Source organism: Oryza glaberrima, chromosome 5, assembly GCF_000147395.1.
Source record: "Oryza glaberrima chromosome 5, OglaRS2, whole genome shotgun sequence".
In the NCBI taxonomy this organism is placed as follows: domain Eukaryota; kingdom Viridiplantae; phylum Streptophyta; class Magnoliopsida; order Poales; family Poaceae; genus Oryza; species Oryza glaberrima.
The window spans coordinates 18,105,150-18,120,464 of record NC_068330.1 but is presented as its reverse complement, the minus strand read 5'-3'; the positions used below and the strand labels follow the sequence as shown (position 1 = coordinate 18,120,464).

The window sequence follows — 15,315 nt, the reverse complement described above, 5'->3', positions numbered from 1 at the left end:
GCGTGCCCTCACCATCGTGGCCCCTGCCCCCGTTTCCACCGTCCTCCGGGCGGCCCTTCGACCTCGACGGTATCCTCTCCCGCCAGTGCCGCCATGCGCCGCTCCCTCTCCGTCGCGTCTGAGAGAGAGGAGAGGGGAGAGAATGCAGTCCGGTGGCCGGCGGCCATCGACAGGTGACGCGGCGATGCGGGAGAAGGGGCGACGCGGCAGCGCGGGCGACATGGGAGAAGGGGCTACATAGCGGCGGTGGACTCAGTGGACTCGGTGCCCCGGCCTGCTCCCGCGCCGCCGCCTCCCTCTCCCCGTGTGCTCGCGTCGGCCTCCCCACCTCCTCCCTCTTCGCGTGTGCTCGCTGCCGGCCTCCTCGCCTCTCGCTGCCCAGCTGCATGCCACTCGCTCATCGGAAGCAAATCATCTTCTTGTTGCATATAAGTTGGCTCATCATCAGCAGTAGTACACGTACAAGTAGAAGTAGCTAGCTAGCCTTGGGAGAGATGGAGATTCCGGTGATTGATCTCAAGGGGCTCGCCACTACGACGAGCATCTCGAGAACAAGTTATACGCCTCCGACCTCGCCAAGAACCTCCAGCTGAACAAGGACGACGACGACGACGCCCTCGCCGATCAGGTCGACTGGGACTTGATGAGCACCCGGCGGTGAATGCCCTGATTTTCCCTCTCTTTCACGGTACCAACAACTGAATAACTCAACCAGATTATTTTTCCAACTTAAACAAATGAGCAGACCAACAACTGAATAACCCAACCAGATTATTTTTCCAACTTAAGCAAATGAGCAGACCAAAGCAGTAAGAACGATATTAACCGGCAGTATGTATATGAGCGTCGCAGTGAATTGATTTTGTCTCTCAAAACAAACAGCAATACCAGATAGTAGTTTTAAAGCACTGATACGGATCAACGATCTGCAACTCCACCCGTGTGGCAACACACGCGATCAGAGAAGATGGAACCAAACCTGACTCCAAGCAACACTCCCTGGAGAAGTATCCTGGACGTGTGCTCCCTCCACACCTCACGGCGGCAGCGGCAAATCAACAGGATGGGATCGCCATCCTCCAGTTCGACAGGAATAAACCCTAGACGACTTCACCAAAAGCAAAAACCAACTCTCATTACAGGCCACATTGGGCTTTTATATTGCACGCAGGCAATACAGGACCAAAGTCCTACTCGAGCAGGCCCAAACAAACAAATAAAAAGTAATCTAATTATGTGATTAATGGTAACGATGCCGCTAATAACACTTACCTTAATTAACCTATAAAAGTACTGCTCGCAGCTAGGCCTTCTCCTTTCTTTTGTTGTTGCACGGTACAAAAGAAAGATCCAACCTGAACAATACTCCTAGATGAGCTATTATGCAAACATGTAGAAGCATCGATAGAGATAGATGGAACTTTGATGGTCTCATCAGGACTGGGAGGCCACCTACTTCGTCCAGCACCGCCCCAAGAACAACGCCGCCGACTTCCCGGACATCCCGCCGGCGGCGAGGGAGTCCCTGGACACGTACATCGCGCAGGCGGTCTCCCTCGCCGAGTTGCGGGCCGGCTGCATCAGCACCAACCTGGGCCTCAGTGACACTGACCGCGTTAGGGACGCCTTCGCGCCGCCGTTCGTCGGCACGCGGGATGGAGCTCGACGCCGCGGCACTCGGTGATGCCGTGACGGGGTCCTTCCCGGCCAGGGTCGACCGCGTGGCCGTCGCCGAGGTTGAGCTTGTCCCCTCGCCCTGGTCCGCCCCCGGGCTCGACGCCGTCGTGCGTGGCGTGACCCGTCGGCCGGCTTGCTCAGAGTCCCAGAGAGGAGAAGAAGAGTGATAGAGTGACACGTGGGGCCCACACGGCCCCCACATTTTTTATTAATGCATGTTAAACTGACATGTAGGTCCCATGGGGTATATTGTTTTTCTTAGATCGAATTGCCACGTAAGTGCCACGTCAATGCCACGTCAGATGAAGACCGAGTCAAATTAGCCACGTAGGCGTCACATCAACGAAAACCGTCCTCAAAACCACCGAGGGACCTAATCTGCACCGGTTTTAATAAGACCCGTTGTGTCTGATTTTTCGGTTGAGAGATGAAAATCGGATTCGTTGACAAGTTAAGGGACCTCAGATGAACTTATTCCTAATTGGCATGAGCCAAATCACGGCCTACCAATGGAAATAAACCTGGATTTAGCCCATGCCAAACGAGTAACGAGACCCGAAATGGGCTGGAAATTTAGTTGATATTCCTGGGGAATAACCGAATAAGTTCATATAATGAACACCGAGTAAAATTAGGCCGTGTTTTGTTCGTGCGCCAAATATTTTTAGTATATGGACACACATTTAAAGTATTAAACACAGACTAATAACAAAACAAATTACAGATTCTGCCTGTAAACTGCGAGACGAATTTATTAAGCCTAATTAATCTGTCATTAGTAAATATTTACTGTAACATTACATTGTCAAATCATGATGTAATTAGGCTCAAAAGATTCGTCTCGCAATTTACATGCAAATTGTGCAATTGTTTTTTTATCCACATTTAATGCTCAATGCATATGTTCAAACACTTCATGTGACGGAATTTTTGGAAGTTTGAAGGGAACTAAACGCAGCCTTAGCCACGTAGGCGTTATGTCAGCTGAAACCACCGTTCAAACTGCCTTGGGACCTATATTGAACTGGTTGACAGTTGAGAGACATGTTGTATGTGGTTTTTCGGTTGAGATGAAAATCGGATCGGTTGACAAGTTAAGAAACCTCGGACGAACTTATTCCTGTTTCCTGGTCATCTCTGAAATGGGCTGTGCTAATATATCAGTCTTCCTCCGTACCAAATAAATGGACGCCCAAATATAATAACTCATGTATGCATTCTGCGTGCATAGCCAGAAAAGGATCGTAATATGCGTTGATGGGTTGTATTAATCTGGGAAGGAATAAGTTCAGTTTAGGTCCCTCAATTTATTGCTGTGTCTGAACCTAAACCGAAATACCGGGTATAACCTACCTCTCAACTCATAACACCATGTCAACTTTGGTCCCTTGATGATATAGTGGCTAGTTTTGGCTGATGTAGTGAGTGGGACCCACATGTCAGCAACCAACCCTTCTTACTCTATCATGTCAGCACCGTTCTCTCCACTGCCCACCGCTAGCCGAAACATCTCCCTCTCCTTCTCCAGCTACTCCGACATCATGCACGGCCCGCTGTTCGCGTTGGATTCAACCCGTTATATCTGGTATTTCGGTTTAGGGACGAATTTCAGACTTGGTGAAAACTTGAGGGACCTCATGTGAACTTATTCAATTTTAGGGACGAATTTCTTTTTATTTATACAATTTTTTATTAAAATATTTACAAAAATAATTTTTTGTTTCAAAAATTTACAAATCTAATCGCCTGCCGCCCTTTAGGAGGGCTTAAAAATCACCCTTCCAAAGAGCGGCAAGGGACCTAAATGTAAAATTTTTATTTGTGTTCAAACCCTTTTCACCGGTTTTAATTGCTTAAAAACTAATAATGCTTATTCGATACTCCAAATGATTTTAAATAGAAAAGTGATAAACTACAAAGTTATAAATCTCATCAAGATCTATAACTTTTATATAAAGTTTATCTCCATCCAATATCGTTTGAAATGTAGATCTGAGATTTTTTGAAATGTGTTTTATATTTTGTAACGAATATTTGGATATCTAAAACATCTTAAATGAAAAAGTTGTTAACTATAAAGTTGTAGATCTCCTTGAGCTCTACAATTTTGATATAAAGTTTTATTTCATCTGACTTTATATGATATAATTTTAAATTGTAAAATCATAGAGCTAACAAGTTGTGCTAGAAAATTTGCATTTAGGTCCCTTGCCGCTCTTTGGAAGGGCAATTTTTAAAAATTGCCCTCCCAAAGGGCGGCAGGCGATTAGATTTGTAAATTTTCAAATCAAAAAATTATTTTTGTAAATATTTTAATAAAAAATATATAAATAAAAAAATTCCTCATCGATCTATCTCCCGAAGCACCGTGGGCTCAGGCCCGACTTTCTTCGTTCCTTCACCTGGCAACGTGACGCCACTTCGTCCCAAGAGCTGATGTCAGAGGGAGAGTAGGGAGAGAGGAATTGAGAGGTAGGTGTACATGACTCAGTGAATATTTTGTTTTTAATTTTTGCTCGTAATGCCACGTGAGAGACATAAATATCAAATTAACTCGGATTGACCCAGTCAACACACCATATAGGACGAATCCACTGCGAAAGAGGTAAATTGAACCGTATTGGTAGATGAGGGAGTTCCACATCTTGTTTTATAGTTGAGGGAAGATCATTAGGGGCCCATCCGTTGGTCAAATAAGCCGAAGCCAAAGCTAAAATTAGAATTTTCAAATTTAATTTTAAAATGTTTTTGAGATATTTTCAATAGTTTCATTTTCAATAATGGCTTTTTAAGTCATAAAAGCACATATATAAAAATTTTACCAATAAATTAATTTTATTTCTTAATAAGCCGTCTTAGCCTTGGACTAGAGTCGTGGAATGCAAAATAGAATTTTCCAAAATTAAGAGCATGCATGTAAAAATATTTTTATGGGCCAAATCCTAGGCCATAATAATTGTGATTGGAACTGTAGGGCATGTTCAGATTGTAGCCAAAATAAATCTTACCAAATTTTGGTATTGCAAGATGACAATATTGGCAAAATTTTAGCATGATTTTTTTATGTATTTACTAAATTTGGTAACAAACTAAGCATAGACATTTTTTCGTCAATTTTACCAAAAAAAAAATGGTATGGTTGAAAATGACGTCAATCTGAACAGCCCCGTAATTAGCCCATTCCTAATTAGGCGTCTAGGCCTAGGATGGGCTGGGAATTGACTAGAAATTTCCAGGACATCTCTGGATATGGGCTGGGCTGGGATATCAACCCTACGAAACAAGTACCAAATGAGAAGCCCAAAGAGAAACCGAAGCTGCGAAGCAGAGAGCATAAGCATCGACTGGGAAAAAAACTACTCTTTCTGAACAAAAGAGCCTGAGTGCTTTGACCCGTCAAAAATTCCTCATGAATTGGAGTCGCTCTCCATTTCAGCAGTGCAGCATCTACCGATCAGCGTCAGCCAAACTGCGCAGCAACAGTAGCGAGATTAAGCAAATTAACTGCCCAGGACTTGCACGGTTGCAATGTTCTGTACTACCTTTTCTACTGTCAAAATTGTTCCACTGCAGTCTGCAGAGACAGCGAGTGATGCCTCCTAATCTCATCGCATCCCACAGTGGAAAAGCACTCACAGTTCCAGTAAACACAAGCAATTAATCAGAGAGGCAAATCAATAAGCAGTAGTCCGGCCATCATGGCATCCTGTACCGATGAGATAAGGGAATTGAGGAACAAGTAGGTAATTGCTGAAAATCCCTCTCTGATCCGGATTATTCCCGTCGTTTCGCCGATCGCTACCTACCTACGCGTGCATGGATGGATGCATGCATTGGCTCCGATCCCCTGGTCGCTTTCACGGCCACAATAATTCAGTCTAATCGATCGTGCCCTTTTTTGACCTTTGTAGTACTACTAGGAATTTCATTTATTTGATTAATTTGTTGTTTATTTGGGCAGCTTTAATCTTGAGATAAGACAGTGCTTTCTGCTTTAGCATGTGATCGATCGTGCGCACATTCTCTGGCCATGGTTTAAGATTATTTCAAATCAAGGGCCCTAGCACACATAGAGTACACACAATTAGAAGTAACATGAGTAGAACTAGCAGCAGAGGCGACCTTTTTGGCTTCTTCTTTTTCCCGTTTGTCTTGTCTCATGTTAGCGAGCTATGATCAGCATTTCAGCAATGTTTTGGCATTGCCCTCCGATGAACAGGCCGGTTTTACGTGTGTATATGTAGTACTTAAGACCATGTTTAGATGGGACTAAAACTTTTAAGTCACTATCATATTGGATGTTTGGACACTAATTATAAATATTAAACGTAGACTATTAATAAAACCCATCCATAATTTTAGACTAATTCGCAAGACAAATCTATTGAGCATAATTAATCCATGATTAGTGTATGTGATGCTACAGTAAACATTCTCTAATTATGAATTAATTAGGCTTAAAAATTTTGTCTCGCAAATTAGCTTTCATTTATGTAATTAGTTTTATAAGTAGTCTATATTTAATACTCTAAATTAATATTTAAATATAGAGACTAAAGTTAATTCTCTAGATTCAAACACTAGCTTTGGCTACCGGTCTGAAGATAAGACAGAAGTTACTGCTCAGATGAGAATGCTACTGGTACTACATTTTCAGCAGTACAAATTCCCATGCATACAGTGACAGGCACGCAAGCTAGTGTCGACAGGAGGACGCATCAGAGAGGAGGTCACTTTTACACTCAACTGTGTCGTACAAGCAGGCGTAAGTACGTATCTGTCGATTGAACGGCACGCCGGCGTGTAGCATCCGGCGAGCATGTCATTCAGGCGGCCGTCGTCGTCGTCGTCGTCGTCCAGAACCTGGCCGGAATCGCTGTTAACTTTACGCAGTACAGAACCACGTAACAGCTGCGTGCATCCTCCGATCGACAGGTGCAGCAAAGCAACGACACGTGCGCCACGGCCGCTTGGGTTAGCTACTGGCCGAGATGGGAGAGAGATATTTTCGTCTCCTCGATATTCTCTTCAATTTCAATTTTTTAATTAAATTTCAGAAAACTATAATTATAGTGACAAAACTATTTGTTTGTTGCAACATTAGTGATATGTTTCAGTTTGCTGTAACAATAGCGGAGAAATTATTACAAAGCTATAACTTTTACGTTATATGCTGCTACAGTACATATATGTGACACCTGTAGCAACATATAACGTAAAAGTTGCAGTTTTGTGATAATTTCCCACGCTATTGTTGTAGCAAACTGAAACATGTTGCTAATATTGTAGGAAACTGATAGTTTTATCACTAAAGTTGTAGTTTTCTAAAATTTACTCTTTTTTTTAAGTATTCAGTCGTCTAAAAATACCTATACATTTTTAGTCTTCTTTTTACACTTCAGATTGCACCAAGCTTTTTACATAATTAAAATATCTTTATCTCCTCCTCTTCCCCACGCGGCCAACATGGCGGCACTCCTCCTCCTCTTTCACATGAAGCTAATATTATTCGTGCAATCATGCTCCACCCTTGCGTACTAAGAGTGATACTAGGTCCCGTGCACCCTAGGTGATGGCCCAGGTCCTAGGGTCAAAATTTCATGGGATTGGACAATGTTCATTATGCTGGACTAAGCTCACAAGAAAACTGTATAGATCGACCTAAACCCTGATCTCCAAGCTATATGCTCTTGCCGTGCGTTGCCTCTCTCTGCCGAGAGAGAGCGTTGTCTGTAATCTTGGCCAGACTCATCCTACTTGCCTTCTCACTCTACCCCCCCCCCCCATCCACCCCCCCTCCCTCAAAATCCTTCTTTGAAAGTCGAGCGGTGATGAGGTGCTCGTGTGCTGTGCCAGTCTTTCTCGTGTCTGATGACTCGCACCGTCAAATTCATTCCTATCTTCTACGAGCCACCCCACGTCAACCCCCTCCCACCACCAGCATCCATCCCGCGGCTTCGACACCTCGCCATTCACCTGTGTCCACCACCTACCGCTAATCTTTCACCACTTTATAGTCATACCTCTAAACTCATACCGCTAATCTTTCACTACTTTATAGTCACCATCTTCAACCCTGAAACCCTAATCCGAGGAAAGCCTGCTGAAGTTTCGGTGTCGTTGGCACTTTTACCTTCGCTGACGCTGGAGAGTCCATGGGAAACTGTTTTAAACACTCGGGTGGACGTCCACCCGTTTCTTGCATGCTATCTAAATGGTTATGAAAAATTTTCAAAAAAATTGACATGATAGGTTAATATGTAATATATCACTTCACAAACATACAAATTTAAATTCGACTTCTACAAATTGTAACAAAAATAACAAATTTGACTGTGAATATACGTATACTAGTTAGAGTTTGATTTGTTATTTTTGTTACAACTTGTAGAAGTCGAATTTGAACTTGCATGTTTGTGAAGTGATATATTACATATTAACCTATCTTGTGATTTTTTTTGGAATTTTTTCATAATTATTTAGGTGGCATGCAAGAAACGGGTGGACGTTCACCCGAGAGATTAGAATCCATCCTCTAGAGTCCACAGCATCTTCCTCCTCCTCTCCTCTGTCTCTCTTTTCTGCCTTCCAGATCCAGTGCAAGGTTGAAAGTGACTGAAATTAAATCTTAGCAATCCTTTTTTCTGGTGACGGCGACGACAGAAGAACATGCAGAGCGGCCAACACCACCGGACAACCGCACTACTGTTGGAACTAAATGGGCAAGGCGGCTAGCTCGACGCAACACACTGGAATCTGCCGCCAAAAGGTAGGGACGAGGCCGGCCTCCGTATGATGAGATTCTTCCAGGATCCTTCCTTTTCCCCCCGCCATTCTTGCCATTAACGGAGGGAGGGAGAAGTAGACTGGATTAGATATATTATCGAGAGGCCAACAAGGTTGGAGACGAGGTACTCTCTCTAATCTCTCTTTCTCCTTCGCTTTAATCGGCTGGATCGATCGTGGGTTGGTCATGCCACGTCAAAATCGCAGGAGACTCTCTGATGCTGACAAGTGACAACCATGAGATGGCAGCGAAAATGCAGTTCATGGCCGCCATCAGAGTTGACCGGCCAGCCGCTTGAGATCTCGGCTCGAATTGAATAGCACGTTCTTAATTTGTTGGCTGCCCCCTGCAGTGACCCCTAACTGACGCCACTAACCTGAATTTCGTGATCCGCGTGATGAATTGCGGGCGAAAGATTGGTTGACGGTAAAAGAAAACGAAAGAGATATGTAGAGAAGAGATTTAATTGGTGCAGGGTGCAGCAATCTGGCCAGCTGCTTCCAAGTAATCCTCCTGTCGTGCTTGTGTGTCTGGTCGGATTCATGGACGGGGCCTGCAGAGCCAACTAACTGAAGATGATGATACAGATTCCTGATTCCACTTCACTCGAAAATTCGCAATCCTAGCGTCTCCTTTTCTGTCCTTAATTCGTACGTTACGTACGTCTCTAGCTGGCTCCCCAGTGATCTTTATTGTTGGTAATGCAACTTCACATGGATAGCCACTTGAATTGTTTACAATATATTGGGAACAATGGTTTAGGTTTATTAGATAACGGATACAAAAACTCCTTACTAATAGTAGTGCATGTCCGTTACTACTTACTAGGCCAGGCCGGCCTCAGCATGAATAATCTCAACTCAAACGGACCTAAACGACTTTTTTCGATTTCGTGTGAAAGACGCACGTGCACCAGGGTTTGCAATTTCGGTTGCCGCCAAAATTTCTGAAATTTCAGTGGTTGCTGAAAATTTGAAAATTTCCTGATTTCTAGATTTTTCTGACTGAATTGTTTGAATTTATAACATATTTTGACTGAATTTGAACAAGTTTTGACCAAATTTACAAATATTTGACAAACAAACGAAAATCTCGAGGAGATTTGTGCTTGCCGGTGAGGGCCGAAATTACCGAAAATTTCAAACCATGGCGTGCACACATCACACTCACACACCCATATGAGTCCCCTAACACACACTTAAGGAGATAACCCACGAAGATATTGCGACCTATAGTATTGAGTATATATAGTAATTTGGAAGTCATATATGCTTTACTTTGTTCGAAATTGCAACATGTTCTATATATTTAAGCACTGTTCACAAGATTTTGTTTAATTTCCTGCTGATTAATTATTTCTTTGACTTTCCTTCTCTGTTTTCCTATTTCATCTGCAATTCTGCACTTGTCAGTTGTACACAGCATAAATACTAGTATACTAGAGTAGTGGGATGTCTGAGACTGTGAGCCATTCTTTTGGACCAAGGCTGAGAGCCTCCCGTATTATTCCTTCACTGCATTGCATATGTTCTTTTGGCTAGTTGTAGTAATAATGAAGCCCCATATTAAATAAGTCAAACGAAATAAGTTGAAACCTTTTTGCAAAAAAGGGAAATGAAATTGAAACCATTATACACACACAAGGTTCTTGTAAAGGAAGAAACATGCATTAATTATTGAATTTTCTGATGGCATGAAAAATTAGGATGATATTTCCTAAATGAATGGATTTACCTTACTGCCGAGGGCTGGGTTATACCGCACCCCTGTGGTAAGCATGGTTAATACGCGCTAACAACTTTTTATATTGATAAACTTTTAGAATAGTTCAAATTATTTTAAAATTTATTTAAATTTGATATGGTTATTGCACAGTTACCATTACCGTACCAAGACGGTAAGCCTGGTTACCACATATTAATATTGTCAACCCTGTTTGGTGGTATTCTTTTTTCCTAAAGATGAAGATGAAGATTAAGTTTTTTTACGCAAAACGAGGTGGTATTAACGTATGATAGATTGAGTTTTAATTATTACAAACTTGAAAAATAGATTAATATGATATTTTAGAGCAAACTTTCATATAGAAAGTTTTCGCATGAAATGCACCGTTTAGTAGTTTGAAAAGAGTTCCACGAAAATCTTAATCTTCATCCAACTCTTGTTGGAGAAAAGAATGGGATCTTAATTTCCTAGAAGAATATATAATTTTGAGCACCACAGAAGAAGAATTTGCCATAAGAAAGTGCATTTCTCATTTAATTATGTAATTACAAACACATCTCTTCACTTGGAAATACACCATTCTACCTCCTTTTGGTTAACATTAACACGGACCAGAAACAATCAAAATTAGTAGCATCGGTTGGAATTAATACAGGCAGTATACAAGCAACAATAGCATAAACAACACTCTATGCAACCTGTCTCAAATTCCTCTTTTCCCTTTTTTTTTTCACCACACGTGTGACAATAATAACTAAATAGTAATTAGTTAATTAATTTTGGTTGATTAATTGATTAATTAGGATACAATCATCTGTACTTCATCTCGACCACGCGTAATAACGTACGGTATGTGCATGCACGCGAGGTGCTCGATGAATTAGTAGGTGGTGGCGAACGGCTTGTAGACTTTGAGGTCGGAGAGGATTCCGGCGATGGAGCCGGCGGCGGAGGCGACGGTGATGGCGAGGCAGGCGAGGCTGAGCAGCTGCAGGCACACCCACCGCGTGCTCCACCTCGGTATCCTCTTCTGCACGATGTACATCTCCACCGGGAAGTAGACGGTGAGCGGCCAGAACCCCACCGCGCCGAGGAACCCCACCACGTCGTTGAAGAACGGCAGCAGCATCGACACCACCGTCGTCGCCACCACGAACGCCGACCTCCATGTCAGCCTGAACAGGTTCAGCTTGTAGCACCTTCCGCCGCCGCCGCCGCCGCCGCCGGAGAGGGAGAGCGGCACGTCGATGTCCTTGGTGATGTACCATGATTTCGGCCACCGCTGCTGCGCCCACTTCTCGACGAAGGCGAACAGCGGCTGGCAGTAGACCTGGTAGGCGCCGACGAGGTGGACGACGATGGCGGCGTTGGCGACGTCGAGGAGCCAGAAGGGCTCGTAGAAGCCGAACCCGGTGAGGAGGTTGCCCGGCGCGGCGTCGCCGAACGCCGCGTACCCCGTGCAGCCGCAGAGCATGTAGAAGAGCGTGGTGACGGCGACGCTCACCACGGTGGCGCGCCGCATCACCCTCGACTCCGACGGCGGCGGCGCCCGGATGGTGTCCTGGATCTCGATGAGGATGAGGGAGTAGGAGTAGGCGAAGGCGATGTCGCCGAACGCCTGCAGGCTCCGCCACACCTTGTCCATGGGCGTCACCACGCCGATGCTGATCCCGGTGAGGCTCCCCTTGACGCCGCCGTTGGCCACCACCTGCACGACGCCGAGGCCGAGCCCGATGGTGGAGTAGGTGAACGACATGACGGCGGCGAGGATGGACAGCCACGAGATCTGGTCGAAGTCCGGGATCTGCGAGAAGAAGATCTCCGCCACGCCGAAGATGATCATGTACGGCGTGCTCGAGATGTTGCACGGGTCGCCGTGCCCCTCGACGTGGAAGCAGTTCGCCCGCTTGATCGCCCTGTTCATGCCATGCCAACCACACGCGACATGAGCTCACCACGAATCACCATCAATGGAGAGTTCGTGCGGATCGATACTCACAGCATGCTAATGGAGGCGGCAATGGTGTAGCCGATGGCGACGCCGACGATGTTGGCGTACTGCAGGAACCCGCAGACCTGGACCTTGATGCCACCTGTTCGAAGAAATGCCAGCACAGTGAGCACGACGACATGGGCGCGTACGAGGCCGTCTCTGACAATGATACGTACTCAGGTTGGCGTTCACGGCGTCCATGTAGGTGTAGTTGCGCTTGCCGGTGCTCTCGTCGCCGGAGCGGTAGCAGTCGGCGAGCAGCGCGGAGGTGTAGTAGGTGACGAACGAGAAGAGCAGCATGACGGCGGGGCCGGCCACCCAACCCAGCTGCGCGATCGCCCACCCCAGCGACAGCACGCCGGAGCCGATCACCGCCGTGATGATGTGAGCGCTCGCCGTCCACATCGTCCCTAGACAACACATCAATGTCAGCAACGACAGCCATGGTCCATGGATGAAGCTTGGCTCGAGGCGCGAGCTCCGATCCTTACCGGTGCGCTTGAGGCGGCCGTCGTCGTCGTACAGCTTGGAGCCGGCCGTGTGGCCGAGCTCGGCGGCGACCACCTCCATGGCCGCTGCCGGGTAGCACAGCTTGCTCGCCACCACACCGTTCTCCCCCATCTCTGCACTTTCCACAAACACCTGATGAGCAGAGAGTGATCGATCGAGTGGCGCCAAGACTTTGCGTTCAAAGTCGTACGTGTTTGTTGGTGGGAGAGACTGTGCGTGCGAGTGAGAGATGCAGAGTGGACGCGGCAATTTATAGCCGCGACGCCGTTGCGCTCGCTCACGCGGCCAAGGGTTCGGGTTTGGGGGATAATTGTAGAAGGCAATTCAAAGGGAATATTAATTATTTGGGCAGTGGCCCTATGGTTTTCTAGCTAGCATTTGTCCCTTGCTATCTTTAAGAAGAAATCGATGTAAAGGGTTAATAATGTGAGGGACTTGTGGGGCTGAGTTTGTTGACGTATATGCCTCTGGCATGTGTGCGGAATATATGACCACTTGTATGTTCCCGCTTTCGTATAATATAGACGTGTAAGAGCATGATAGTACTTGAATATGGTGGTAGTTCTGACATGTTTTGGCATAAAACCTAGTTGTGTGACTAGCACACACCTCTAACAACCTTTTTTTTTTTCTTAAAATAAGTTTTAAATTCAAAGCACATCCAAGTATATCTGAACTAAATGTATTTACTCACAAAAGGTAATGCAACTATGTGTATAGTTAGTGGTTGTTTGATGTCGTAATGACTACAAACCCTTAGGACGGCTTACTAGTAGTGGTAGTTAGACTCATCTATTGTTGCAAGGTCATATGTGAAAAACTATATATAATTCATTATAAGCTACTTTTATTTATTGAGGGGCTAGCATCTATAGCAGTTATCCAACCATAACCTCTTAAAACAACCACTGTGTTTTTGACGTACATGTTGCAGTTATCCATAATTAATACTATAATATATGAGATTTTTCGAGTATAGTCAATCCAATATAAGTACCTATATATGGTCCATGCTGTACAAACATATTTCCAAAAGCTTTTTTAAGACTATTTCCGAAATCAAGCACCAACTAAGGTTTTCTCAAGAGAGTCGAGTGTGGACCACACACAAAACACAAACTTCATGGCGCAAAAACAAAACGTGGTGGAATATAATAGTTGGGCCCAAAGTAAATCGATCGCCTCCCTCCAGGACCCAAAGGCACATGTCTGCAACTTATTGCTCCTGACTTAGATCTCTATTAAGCTAGCTAGCCGGTACTTGCATGCAGTATACATTGGACTCACGGTGGTCAATGACTCAATGATGTTATCAGCGAGCTTACCTACCTATATTTCACCTGCATATGCCCCCACACATGATCATCAAATATCACGGTGGTACAATGCCCACTACATCAAGACAGGTAACTTACAGGAATATATGCACTTATCATAGCTAGCAAAGAAAAGATTGCAGCAGTACAGTAGTACACATATGTTGCTAGCACAGTGTACAGCTAGCTTAATTTTGATCATGCATATATATGCATCCATGCATATTTACCTTTGCAAAAGTCTCCTCTTCTTGATCCCCTAACCCTCTTCCAACTGAGGAAGAGAGAAGTGAAGATCAAAGAGAGAGAAGAAGCAGGGTTACAAATAGAGATATAGTTGGGGTTGAACTTGGTGTGGTGTGTCATCTATGTGCACAATGGATGGGTTTTATAGGGAGAGGGTGGTGTACTACATTCATTATAATTAGTTGTACGACATAATGGTAGTACTTAATTAGTATACCAATTACTGAGAGAACTAGCTAGGGAGGTCCTTGCATCCTAAGGTGTTTTTGTGCCCCATGGTTCTCGACCACCCTTTAGTTTTAGAGGGAATATGTTCGGTGTTCCCCATCTCTGGCATGAAATTTAATAAGTTCAGTGCCCACTAGGGATAGAGATCATATCAATGATCTTGTTCTCTTGGCTGGATCATTCCCCTTGTATCAAAGGAAAAGGGAAGACTTTGTGGAGATGGTTTTGCACATTCTGGTTATGTCAAAATGGCCCTTAACGGCAAGTAAAGAGGTTATTTATGTGATAGTTTTATAAGTGCTGGGAGAGACCTAATATAATTGAGCCCAAGTGTGTATTATTTAGGCCATCCATTTTGCATCCTAGCTGCATGTTAGTGAAGGGCTCGGTTAATTGAACCCAATGCAAACTCTTCATGATTGTGCATCCCCTTCCCTTTCATTTTTTTCTTTAGAAAAAAACATGACTTTGTAATATAATTTTAATATCAAATAGATAGCTTCAAAATAATATATGATCCGTATCATGCATAAGATCAACTTACTGTACTGCAATTGTTTACTCATGTTCATAGATACAGAACATATATATTGTCATGCATGACTAGTGAATATGTAGCTTTGCTTCATTCAGATTTTTCTTTTGTCGTGGAGAAACTGAAATGCTACTGATCCCAGAACAAATATATAAGTTTTCCAAAGCCAAAATATTCAAGTATTAATTTGGAGTAGTATATATAATGTACGAATTCATTCAATTCTGAAGTTGATTACTAGAGAGTAATGATCAATGCATCTTTGATAACTAATTCCGGTGGATTATCTATTTCATGA

The 15,315-nt window shown here is 44.2% G+C and overlaps 2 protein-coding genes across 3 annotated transcripts; one reads left to right on the top strand and one right to left on the bottom strand.

Annotated features, from left to right (window-relative positions):
- Positions 1-142: 142 nt before the first annotated feature.
- Positions 143-1,684, top strand: LOC127774230 (1-aminocyclopropane-1-carboxylate oxidase 1-like). Its single transcript, XM_052300487.1, has 3 exons — positions 143-173; positions 522-628; positions 1,439-1,684. Exons 1-3 carry the CDS (start codon positions 143-145, stop codon positions 1,682-1,684), a joined length of 384 nt encoding a protein of 127 aa, XP_052156447.1.
- A 9,018-nt stretch (positions 1,685-10,702) lies between these two features.
- LOC127775223 (amino acid permease 3-like) lies at positions 10,703-14,404 on the bottom strand. 2 transcript variants are annotated; one of them, XM_052301554.1, is made up of 5 exons: positions 14,239-14,404; positions 12,674-12,805; positions 12,359-12,592; positions 12,189-12,282; positions 10,703-12,105 (listed from the first exon to the last, which is right to left on the bottom strand). In XM_052301554.1, the coding sequence occupies exons 1-5, from the start codon at positions 14,372-14,374 to the stop codon at positions 11,070-11,072; spliced, it is 1,632 nt and encodes a 543-aa protein (XP_052157514.1). In that variant the 5' UTR covers positions 14,375-14,404; the 3' UTR covers positions 10,703-11,069. The 2 variants fall into 2 exon arrangements, with proteins under 2 accessions (XP_052157514.1, XP_052157515.1); XM_052301555.1 differs by lacking the exon at positions 14,239-14,404 and having other exon boundaries at positions 12,674-14,172.
- Between the last annotated feature and the right edge of the window lie 911 nt (positions 14,405-15,315).

Coding starts and splice junctions, on each gene's coding strand:
- LOC127775223 (XM_052301554.1), bottom strand. CDS start 14,374: ATGACACACCACACCAAGTTCAACCCCAACTATATCTCTATTTGTAAC. Junction 12,806..14,238: donor AAGAGGAGACTTTTGCAAAG/GTAAATATGCAT, acceptor TGGAAAGTGCAG/AGATGGGGGAGAACGGTGTG. Junction 12,283..12,358: donor CGCCGTGAACGCCAACCTGA/GTACGTATCATT, acceptor TTCTTCGAACAG/GTGGCATCAAGGTCCAGGTC.
- LOC127774230 (XM_052300487.1), top strand. CDS start 143: ATGCAGTCCGGTGGCCGGCGGCCATCGACAG. Junction 174..521: donor TGGCCGGCGGCCATCGACAG/GTGACGCGGCGA, acceptor ATTGATCTCAAG/GGGCTCGCCACTACGACGAG. Junction 629..1,438: donor ACGACGCCCTCGCCGATCAG/GTCGACTGGGAC, acceptor TGGTCTCATCAG/GACTGGGAGGCCACCTACTT.